This window comes from Sturnira hondurensis, unplaced genomic scaffold, assembly GCF_014824575.4.
Source record: "Sturnira hondurensis isolate 20B ecotype Veracruz unplaced genomic scaffold, ASM1482457v3 Scaffold0007406, whole genome shotgun sequence".
Classification (NCBI taxonomy): domain Eukaryota; kingdom Metazoa; phylum Chordata; class Mammalia; order Chiroptera; family Phyllostomidae; genus Sturnira; species Sturnira hondurensis.
Window position 1 is genome coordinate 16,821,761 of NW_028080037.1, and position 10,817 is coordinate 16,832,577.

The window sequence follows — 10,817 nt, forward strand, 5'->3', positions numbered from 1 at the left end:
CTCGCTACTCAAAACCCAGAACCCTAAATATCTGCTTCAGAAGCCCAGCAAAGCGTGTCTGCTACTGGTGGGACACATGCGCAGAAACCGTACGCTACTCTTACGCAGTGTACACTTTCCCTCGGAGCCCAACGACCAACTTGCTTTCTGATTGGCCTGGCTGGTGGGCTGTCTTTCGCCATCTTTGTTACGGGCACTAAGGATACTCCTGGCAGCCTTCACAATCAGGGCGGAGGCTCCGCCCCACTCGGGCTACTGAGAGTGCGCCGGATGGGTTTTGCGCTGGGACACGTGCGGGTCTAACGAAAACGCTCAGCTCTCGGTGGGCCTTCTGAGGGAGGGAGGCGGGGGAGCAACAATCACGTGGTGTTAGGGACCGTCTCCTAATTCCGCGCCCGCACTGCCAGTGTTTCAGGGGCTGAGGATGTCTTTGAGCCTGGAGCCCAGCTTCCGGAAAGGTGCCACCTCTAACTGGGCTGCGGATGACCCTACAGAGGCAGCGACACCCAGGGCTGAAAATGAGAACCTCAATAGGGAGTCAGTGGTCTTCATGTTTTCCGATTTTATTTAATGAAAATAAAAGTTAATTCTTTAATGAACGCCTACTGGGTTAGCATACAACTCTGTGTTTACCACCTTGGGTTATTGCAAATATTCAAGGAAATAATACAATGGAAAAAGCCTGGTACAAGTGAGAGCACTCGGTAAGTGTCGGCTACTCATTTTTTCCGAGATGGCTAACAGCTCATAGGCGCCACCGCTGGAACCCAGGACTGCCTGTCTTTAGTGGCCGTGTCTTTGTGCGCTGATACCCCCTGTTTCTCTGGCCTCTCATTCATTCATTCAAGGTCCTGTCCCAAGAGGATCTTAGGGGCATAGCGATACAGTTTAGGCCCAGTGCTTGCTCATCTAACATGACATCTGTCGGGAAGGGTCATCCACCTCGCCAGGGTGCTCCCCGTTCACTCCCCCAGGCTCATTCACTGAGCTCGTTTTAAGAGCGGAGGAGCTGAGGCCAACCCCAGCTTCACCACTTAGCAGCTGTATGACCTGGGAAAGGGACCCATCCTTTCTGTACCTTGATTTCCTCGTCTGTAAAATGGAGGGTCACGGGCTGATGGGAGAGTTTAAGTAACCTGTCTAGAATCTTTAGCTGGTAAAGTCTGTAGCTGTTCTTCTTTGGCCAAAGATCTGGCCATAAATAAACCCAATAAATGATGACATGTAATACTCATCATGCCAAGAGGAAACGATGTCGTGTGCCCCATTTAAGAAACGAATAAAGCGAGGCTCCGAGTACAGAAACTTGAGGTCACACAACGATGAAGTGTAGCTGTGAAGTGTAGCATACAACGTTTGAACGCCAGCCTCTTTGGCTTTCAAACTATAGTCAGTCCTGGGAAGAGGATCGTGCCAATCTCTCAACCGCCGAAAAAACGTGAAGGAAATTTATCTGTCAAACTCAAGCCTGTGAGAGGGGCTTCTGTGCGCAGGGGAATTTACAGACGCTCCCTGCTGGTGGGGGACTGCACTACCTGACCTTCAGTCTGGGACCTTCTATCGGTCCTGCGGCGTTGGACAGGAGCTCCAGGTAGAAGCCGAGGTGGCAGCGGCGGCAAGACCGGCTGCAGCGGCCTGGGCCGCAGCAGAGGCGCTATGACCGAGTCACCCCCTCGGGGAGCGGAGCGCGACCTTTTCCGGGACACGTGGGTGCGATACTTAGGTGAGAGCGGGGCGAGCGGCAGGGCGACAGCCCCACCACGTAGCTGGGGAAGTAGGGGTTGTCGGACTCCGGTTCGGGTCTCAGAGAAGGTGGGAGGATTTTAGTTTTTATTCTGCCCAGTCTAGAAATTGAGCTCAGAGAGGGCTAGGGATTTGCCAAAGGTCACCCAGCTCTGGTCGGCGGAGCCTTGTGCTTGGAGTCTCTGCTGGCCCTGTCTCCCAGGTGGAAGCTCAGACCCTGCTTGGAGGAATGGAGTGAGCAGGTTGCCTTCCAGGCATGCCTGGGCCCTGGCTGTGGAGTCAGAGTATCTCATCTATCCCAGCTTTTCACTGGCTGTCCGAGCCTCAGTTTCCTTGTTGGCAAAAAGTAATGAACACAGGGCTCTCATCAGGTGGTAATTGCAAGGGTAGAATGAGATAAGGCACAGAAAGGCCTGGTGCAGGCGAGTGCCTGGTCATTGGAGCTGCCCTTGGTCAGTCACTGCCACTGCCTGTACCCCCATTAGTGCAGATGTGTCTAGAATCCAGATTAGGAGTGGGAGTGAGTGAGAGATAACAGTGACTGTACTCAGCTTTCCCATGATGGCCCTAAAGTTGAAGTGAGCACCATGGGTGCCATTTTATAGGCTGGAAAACAGGCCCAGAGAGATAAAATCACTTGTCTAAGGTCATCCAGCTTCTGTTTAGCAGCTGGGACTAGAACCAGCTCACTGGAGTGCCTCATTTTGGAACAATCCATGGGCCCCAGGATTAAATGTCCTCTCCACTGATCAGGCTACGCCAATGAGGTTGGGGAGGCCTTCCGTTCCATGGTGCCAACAGCTGTGGTGTGGCTGAGCTACGGTGTGTCCAGCTCCTACGTACTGGCTGATGCCATTGACAAGGGCAAGAAGGCAGGAGATGTGAGTGTTACTCTGTCCTCAACACCCCACCCCAGTCCATTCCCCTCATGGTTTAGTCCACAGCCTTGCATGTGATAAAATCACTGTGGTTAAAGCATGTGGACAGTCCAGTTCCCATAACCTCGCCTGGTGCAGCCCCTACCCGAGACCTGTTTGTTGGATAGGGAACCCCACCCCCCAGCCCTGTGTCTGACATAGTTTATAACCTAGTCCCGGATGTGGGCAAGTCTACCCCCAGCCCTAAATATGGTACAGTCCAGAAGGAAATACTAGTGTGGTCTGTCCCTGCCCCTCGCCCAATTCCCTCTTCCTGGTCCAGCCTCGTGCTGCTTGTCCACAGGGTTTCCTGACTCTGCCCCTCCTGGGTTAAGTTTCTCTTGTGCCCTGCAGGTGCCAAACCCTGAAGCAAGCCGCAGCACCAGGGTGACCGTGGCGGTGGTGGACACCTTCGTGTGGCAGGCTCTGGCCTCTGTGGCCATCCCAGGTTTCACCATCAACCGGGTGTGTGCAGCCTCTCTCTATGTCCTGGGCACTGCCACCCGTTGGCCTCTGGCTGTCCGCAAGTGGACGACCACTGCACTGGGACTGCTGGTCATCCCCGTCATCATCCACCCCATTGACAGGTGGGCGCTGCTTCCAGCCTCGGGGAGCATTCACTACGTGGGTGGAGATGCGCCCCGAGCGGCATGGGGTGTACTCACTTTGCACAGAAGAATAGCAGAGGGAGGGCTGGCACCTGGCTCCAGAGGCATGTGACCTGGCAGGTGCTTTGGCAGTAAAGGCAGGGGTTGCCTGGAGGGTACAGGATACAGAACAAGTAAATTCCCAGGAAAAAAAGCAACTTAGAATTATGACACAACCAAAGCAGGCCAGAGAAGGTGCACCCTGGAGGATTGTAGTGGCAGAAGTGTTTTGTGGAACTGAGAAGTTGTTATGCTGCTTTCAGGCGTGGCTGAATCCAGGCACCCAAATGATGTCATTAGGGCTCTGCATCTCCTCATCCCAGTAGCCTGTTCTCTGCCCTGCCCCGTGTTGGCTTTATTCACTTTCCCCTCGTAGGAGCTGAGGTGGCCCTTAGCAGCTGCCATCCCACCGGCTTAGAAAGCCCATAGGAATCTTCTCAATAGTGACAGCAAAAATCCCAGGGAAGGCTGTCATTGGTCCGTTGTAGACTGGGTGCTCACCCTGGAGCCAGTTTCACTTTTCCGACTGGCCAGGCTTGGGTCATGTGACTGCTCTTAAGACCATAGATGGAACCAGACTAATATGGAGCGGGAGGAGGAGTCTTTCTCCAAGGGAACGTAGCTGACCCTGAGGCCCTGAGTGACTCTTTTACCCTCTCTGTGCCTCAGTTATCCCCACTGAATAAAGAAGAAGGTGATAGCTGTCACTTGGATGGCACTTGTGCCCTGTATCTGGAGAGTCCCTTCCCCAACCTCCTGCCTCCCATTCCCCCATTAGCACCCCTTGGTCACCTGCTCATCACCCTTCATTGTCCCGCAGGTCAGTGGACTTCCTCCTGGACTCCAGCCTGCGCAAGCTCTACCCCTCAGTGGAGAAGCCCAGCTCCTCCTGACCCCACCCTGGTACCTGACCTGGGGGTTCAACCATTCCCTGCTTTGTTCTACCCTCCTCCTCCTGCCAGGGAATGCGATGCTTGGCTCCCTGGGGTCCAAAGCCCTGGCACCTGAGTGGGTTCGAGCTGCATGAACACGGAGACAAAGGCCTCAGGGAGCATCAGCCGCAGCGACTCAGACAGGGGCAGGACCTGACCCCTGTCTGCCTCCATGGAACTTGTGATACTGAGAAGGGAAGACCCCTGGGTGGGCCCAGCCCTGTCTTTTGCCAGGAAGGTAACACCCTCCCATGGAGGATAAGGAATGTGGCCAAGATCACTTGGCCAACTGGGCACTCAGGACTCCCAGAAGCTCAGCCAAGTCACCCCACGGCGGCGTGGCTGGACGGAGGAGCAGCAGGTGCTGGGAGAACACAGGTGTGCGGCAGCGGGGACCCTGAGGACTGATCTTCTGGCCAGCCCATCTCTAGAGCAGGGGCTGCTGAGGCCTGAAAGGCAGAACGGCCCCAGTCCAATAAATCCTCAAGAAGTTGAGTTTTCTTCTTTTCTGTTGGGGATGAGCAGGAATGTGGTGGTGGAGAGCAGGGCAGAGGGCCCTCAGGGGTGGAGGCTGACTCCTCGGTCCAGGTGTCACTCACAGTGGCCAGCACTGGGCCTTCTGGTCCTTCCCCGCCCACCAGGGCTCCCCTGCAGATGCCTGGGTGTCCAGCCTTAGTGCTGCAAACTCTTTCAAGGAAGGCATTGCCCTCTTTCTGTGAGCTTCCTTAAGCACCCACGCCTTTGGTAGGGGAGCCTGTTGGGCATATACCACCTGAGCTTGAAGGTGCCTGAGATGAAGATAGCCCCCAGGAGTATCACATGGGACTCCTGTGAAGGAACGCAAGAGTGCTGGAGAAAAGGAGTGACCCAGGGCCTGCCTGCCCACCCCACTTATCTGCTTCCCCACACCCCCTTGAAAGTTTGACCCAGGCAAAACTCAGTTCTGGCCAAGGTCCTGGCTCTCCCCGTCACAGCCTAGGTACAGCCCAGTGGGCTAACCCCACCCCGCAAGAGGCCACCTACACCTGGGTAGGGACTTACAGGGACTGTGGGCCGTGGGATACCGCTGGTGAGACAGGGTGGGGACTCAGGGGTTTGGGCTCCTCCTGTTGGGGTGTCTGCATCTGCAGGGTGAGTCTGGAGGCCTTCCCCAGAGCTGGGGTCCCTGAAGGGATGGGGTGGGCCTTTCTCTGCTGCCCTTCTCTTCCCACACTGGCAGGATCCCATTCCCAAGTTCCCCGAGACCTCCTCTGCCCAGTTTCCAGCTGCTTCCCTGGCTCGTAAATGCTCTGAGCACCCCTCACTTCTCAGCCTTCTCTCTGCCTCCTCCCACACCCCTCTCCAATTCGGCAGCATCTCCCCCCAGGGCCACACCCACACCTGCATCCCTATGACGTCCGGGTCCTGCCAGCACTCCTGGTTCACTTATCTCTTCCACCCTCAAAGCGCCCCCTAAAGCTGGAAGCTGCCCAGGCCAGTCAGGCTTCTTTGCTCTTGGGCACAGTTTAAGCTCTCAGCCTTGTGTGCCTTTTCATCACCTGCCCTCAGAGTCCCTCCCCACCCCTCACATTCCTCAGCTGGAAATCCTTTCCTCTTGGTCAACCCTGAGTTTCCTTCAGAAGTAGCCCTTATGCCCCCTCCTGGGTTGCCCTTCAGCTCTGCCATACTACGGGCCCCTCTGGCCTTGGCCGCCCCACCCTTGGCCCTGCCCTATAAGAAACTCCTGGGGCCTGGCACATACAGGGGCTTGCAGGCCTTCTCAGGCCAGGCTAGTGGGAATAAGGTCTTTGGTCAGCTAGAATAAGGCCAGGCTGGTGGGAATAAGGTCTTTGGTCAGTCTGTGGCAGGGCGAGACTTCCCCCACCTGCCTTCAAACACACACACCTTGTCCCACTCCCTGCTCCATTGTGGGGATGCCGTGGTTGGTTAGGGGGGCACATTAGGGGAGGTTTCTGGGCAGCAGGCGAACAAACCTGTGGCCTGAGGAGGGGTACTGGGCTCGGGGTGCTTCTCTGTTCCTTAATGTTTGCTCAGAGACCCAGCAGCCCCCTCGGGCAGGGGTTGGGCCTCTTCAGGATGCCGAAGACCTGGGTCCATCTGGAGGTTCCCTTTCCCATTCCCTTGCTGTGGGCCAATGAGAGCGGAGCCACAGCCCCTAGAGCCCATGGTTAACTTGGGCAGGGGTTTTGTGAGCTGGTGGTTAAATACAGCCATTATTAAAAAGTAACAACATAAACTCAGATTGAAATACTAGAAACAATGCTTGTAAAAGGTTCTCATCACAGGAAAAAAATCTTTACCATATGTAGTGATGGATGTTAATTAGATTTGTCGTAGTGATCATTTCAAACTGTGTACAAATATCAAATCATGTTACACAACCGCAGCTATGCAGGGCCCAGCAGAAGTAACGCCCACCTGAGTGTGGTTGGCAGGGTAATAATATGGGTGTAATAATTCATAGTTTTAACTTGAACATTTCACTTACAATGTCCTGTGGTGGTGTGCTTGAGTGTGCTATTGTTATGTTACCGAATTACGTGCTTATGATTTTGTAATAAAAGGTTTTGTAATAAAAGGGGCATTATTTGTGCTGGGCCCTGTATAATGCTATATGTCAATTATCTGTCAATAAAAAACAAACAAGCAAACAAAACAAACAAGTGCTCAAAATAAGCACTTGTGCTCAAAACAAGTAAGTGCTCAAAACTTATTCCTTCCTAATTATGTGTCTAGACTTTACAATAATCTATGCTCTTGAGGTTATTTACACCTCCTGTGTGCTTGGTGGAAAGGCCCTATTATTAGTGTGCTGCTGTGTCTCACTTCTCAACTCGGTGCTCCGACTTCACTTCGGTAGCTTGAAACAGGACATGGAGGGAGTATTTACACCGCAGAGACCGACACGTCAGGGTCTCCTGCCCCAGGCAGCCAGTGGTCAAACATTCACCAGCACACCGCCACTCTGGCCCTCCTGTTAACAAAGGGGGTTGTCAGTAGCACCATCTCCCTTTCCAGACCCCATATTCTAAGGGTCAGAGAGGGCAGGTGGCATGGCAGAGGCCTCACAGCCCATAGGGCTACAGATAAGACAGCCCTGGCCTGCTCTCCTCGCTCCCAGTGCAGCCGGGGAGAAAGAAGCGGAAGTGGCCGGGGCTGCAGTCCCTGCTTGTCCGGATCCCTTGCTCCAGGTTTCCTCCCACCTGTGGCTGCTACCCCGGCACCTGATATTTGGGTTCAGACCCTTGTCTCTCTTTCTTGGCTACTCCCTCTCGCTCCAGTAGCTTCTGTCCCCACTTCTCTGCCACCGCATCTCCTATCTGTCCCCTCCAGGCCTGGATGAGGGCAGCAGCCTCTGGCTTGCCTCACTCCAAGCTTCTTTATCTGACCAACGACTTCTTAAAATGTTCAGAACCGAGTCCATACTCCTCGTGGCGCCTTGCAGAGCCCTTCATAATCTGGACAACCTCACCCTTGCCTCCCACCCCCAACTTTTATTGCAGCTATTCTTCCCTTTGGGGTTCTTTGGGTCTGGCCATTCTCTTGACTGGGATTTTTCATACACTGTTCCCTCCAACTGGGACATTCCCTTCCAGCCTTCTCCCACCCCTTCCTGCACATGCACCCACCCTCCCGACTACAGCCCACTCCTTCCTCAGTTCACCCAAAGTTAGCCTCTGATCCCTAGGACTGGCTTGGAAGCCTCCTTTGGGTTCCCTCCAATGCAACACTTCCTGCATGGCCTGGGAGGATGCAGCAGACCTCTGCTGGGACTGGTGAGGCCGGGGCGGGGTGGGGGTGGGGTGGGGGTGGGGGGATGTGCCTTTTCCTACCCCCAGGTCTTTGTCCCACAGCAAGCTGAGAGTTAGATCCCCTAGTGGCCATTTTCATGCGATGCTCAGTATCACCACAAGGTGGCAGCACCTCCCAATGTGCCTCTGTGGGCTGGTTCAAACTGTCTCCAGGGTTAGTCAGAGCAGTATCAATGAACCGCTCCTAGTATGTGCCAGGTCCTGTGCTAAGTGCTTCCTGTGATGTGGTTTATTTACTCCTAGCATCTACATCATCGCTAGGGCCTTGTTTCCTGGAGTCGGCGTCACTGGCCCAATCTCACCCAAAACACCCCACATCCCTTGGCCTTCCTACCACCTCGCCTCAACTTCCCCCAGCCAGGAACTGATTCCCCACTACTGCCTGCAGCCCACAGCTCTCTACACAGTCAGGGGAAAAGCCACCGCACGGGCTGCATGACCACGGACAGGTTGCCTGGTCTCTCTGAGCCCCGGTTTCCTCATGTCCAACTCTCAGTACCGACCTCTTGAACCCGCTGTGAGGATTATAGGAGAAATAGCTCACAAGCCTTTCAGCCAGAGCAGACGATTCATGGAGGGAGCTCCACAAACACTGGCTGTTCTTAATGAGGCAAGAGGTGTCACCTCAATGGCAAACAACTGACTGTTCCATCTGAGGGCAAACCCGGATATAAAGTATACCAATTGCATGGTTCAGGGATTCCACCTCGAAGAGTTTATTCAGAGGAAATAATTGGATGATTATGAGATATGCACCCTGAGGACAATCATCACAGTCTTACTTGTACAAACTAAACTCTTGGGATCTCCTTCAGTGCCCGGCGCGCAAAAGAACATCCTTCTGGTCTGAGCCTGCTGAGTGGCTGAATCTCCCCAAGTGTTCCAATGCCTCCCCTGACTCCCGACAGCCCCCAGCATCCCATCTGAACACCTGGGCCTGGCATTCACAGCCTCCCAGCCTTGGAGGCTCGCCTCTCATACAGCACATCCCTGCACCTACACCCTTGCTTCCACTGACCCCTTGCCATTCCCTGGATGTGCCCTGCACATCCAGCCTCCGTGCCTTTGCTCAGGCCATGCCATCTGCCAGGAATGCCCTCTCCACACCCACTTCCCTCTGTTCCCAGCCTTCAAGGTCAGCGCTCATGGTACCTGCTCCGTGAACCCTCTATGGCATCCTCTCCCAGGCAGAACCATCTTGCCGTACAGCACCCTCCGCCATCACGTCCTCCCTCCCGTGGACAGAGTTATGAAATGACACCCACAGAGCACATGAATGGGGCTCTTATTCTGTGCCAGACATTTTGATAAGCAAGATGTTATGCAACCTCTGTAAGAGCCTATATAATGCCACCATTATCATCCTACAGATGAAAAAAGTAGGTCCCCTGTGCAGTGAGCCTTCCATTGGCATCAACTATTACTATCCTTATTAAATCCTATGTGAGTGAGGAGGACTTGGGAGCCTTTTGTAAAGTCAGGAGGCATTGTAGGTAGGTGGGGGTTACAGTGGGGAATGGGGAAGTATGTGGCCTGGGCCCAGCTCAGCCATACCCTAGACTCACCTGTGGGCTCCAGGTAAGGATTGTTTCTTCCCCAGCCTCCTCTGGGCCAATTTAAGGAGGCCTGTGGGTGGCAGGCAATGTTTTTCCTAGGGTGGCTTCCATGGGTTGCTCTAGTCTTGCTGTTAGGTAAAGTCTGGGTAATGGGACTCCCTTGGAAGTCAGGGTGGTGAGTGAGAATCCTCCCCAGCCCACCCTGCCTCTGAGCTGAGCCTCCACCTGCCAAGAATGCGCCAGGTGAGCCCCCTGGTGAATAAGTCACCCCACCCACCCCACCTGGCCCAGGCTGCTGCAGGAGCTGGACTCACCACCCCTGTGAGTCCAAGAGTTGTGTCAGGACCTGGGGCTCAAGCCAGCATCTCTGTGTCTCTAACTTGCAGCAAGAAAGCCCTGAAAGCCCTGGTGTCTCCCCCAGTCACAGAGTTCAGGTGGATGTCAAGGGGTTGAGCTTTCCAGGGCCACGTGAAGAGGAGCAGGATGCTGGGCTTCACAGCGCAAGCCCAGCCTACTCATTTGTGAGTTTCCTTGGACAAGTGCCTTCAGCATCATGTGTCTCCATTGCTTCAGCTGTCCAACGGGCACAGCACCTCCTCTGCCCACACACTGGGATTGGAGAAGGTGACATCTAAGACACTTCTCCTGGAAGACCTAGGACAAACAAGTCATTCCTCTTCTCCTTCTTTGTAAAAGTAGGGCCTTAGGGAGATGCTGTTGTGGGGAAATTCAAAGCAATGTCTTTGAGTAAAGAAAAAACAACACACCCAAAACCCTTGGGCTTTCTGGTCTACTACTTAACAGCTGTGTGATGTTGGCTGTGTGACTTCCTTTCTCTGAGCCTCAGTTTCCTTATCCATAAGGTGGCACGAGGAACAGCCTCCAGTGAGGCGTGAGTAAATGAGCTAAACTCACAAAGCATTTGGCAGTGGGTGTGGCACATAGAGAGCACTCACTAAGAGATAGCTGTGATTTTTTATTATTAGTGCCAGGCAGCTGGCTAGAGTGAGATATGACTTCCTTTGCTTCCAAGAAAGTTTCTTTAATTGCTGAAAATGTAAGCTGTGTGTTCCAAGGAAAAGAAATGAGAGTGGGAGAAATGGGGGGGGGAGCTGTGCACCCTGAGTCAGACAGAGCCTTCTGGAAGCATCTCTCACCTACCCAGGGGGGCAGCCACTGCCGGAAATCGGGGGGGGGGGGGGGGGGGGCG

The 10,817-nt window shown here is 54.2% G+C and overlaps 1 protein-coding gene across 1 annotated transcript; it reads left to right on the forward strand.

The window, feature by feature from the left end:
* Window positions 1–69: 69 nt before the first annotated feature.
* On the forward strand, window positions 70–4,300 carry MTFP1 (mitochondrial fission process 1). Its single transcript, XM_037052509.1, has 5 exons — window positions 70–704; window positions 1,391–1,723; window positions 2,497–2,624; window positions 3,015–3,247; window positions 4,128–4,300. The coding sequence occupies exons 2-5, from the start codon at window positions 1,657–1,659 to the stop codon at window positions 4,198–4,200; spliced, it is 501 nt and encodes a 166-aa protein (XP_036908404.1). The 5' UTR covers window positions 70–704; window positions 1,391–1,656; the 3' UTR covers window positions 4,201–4,300.
* Window positions 4,301–10,817: the final 6,517 nt, after the last annotated feature.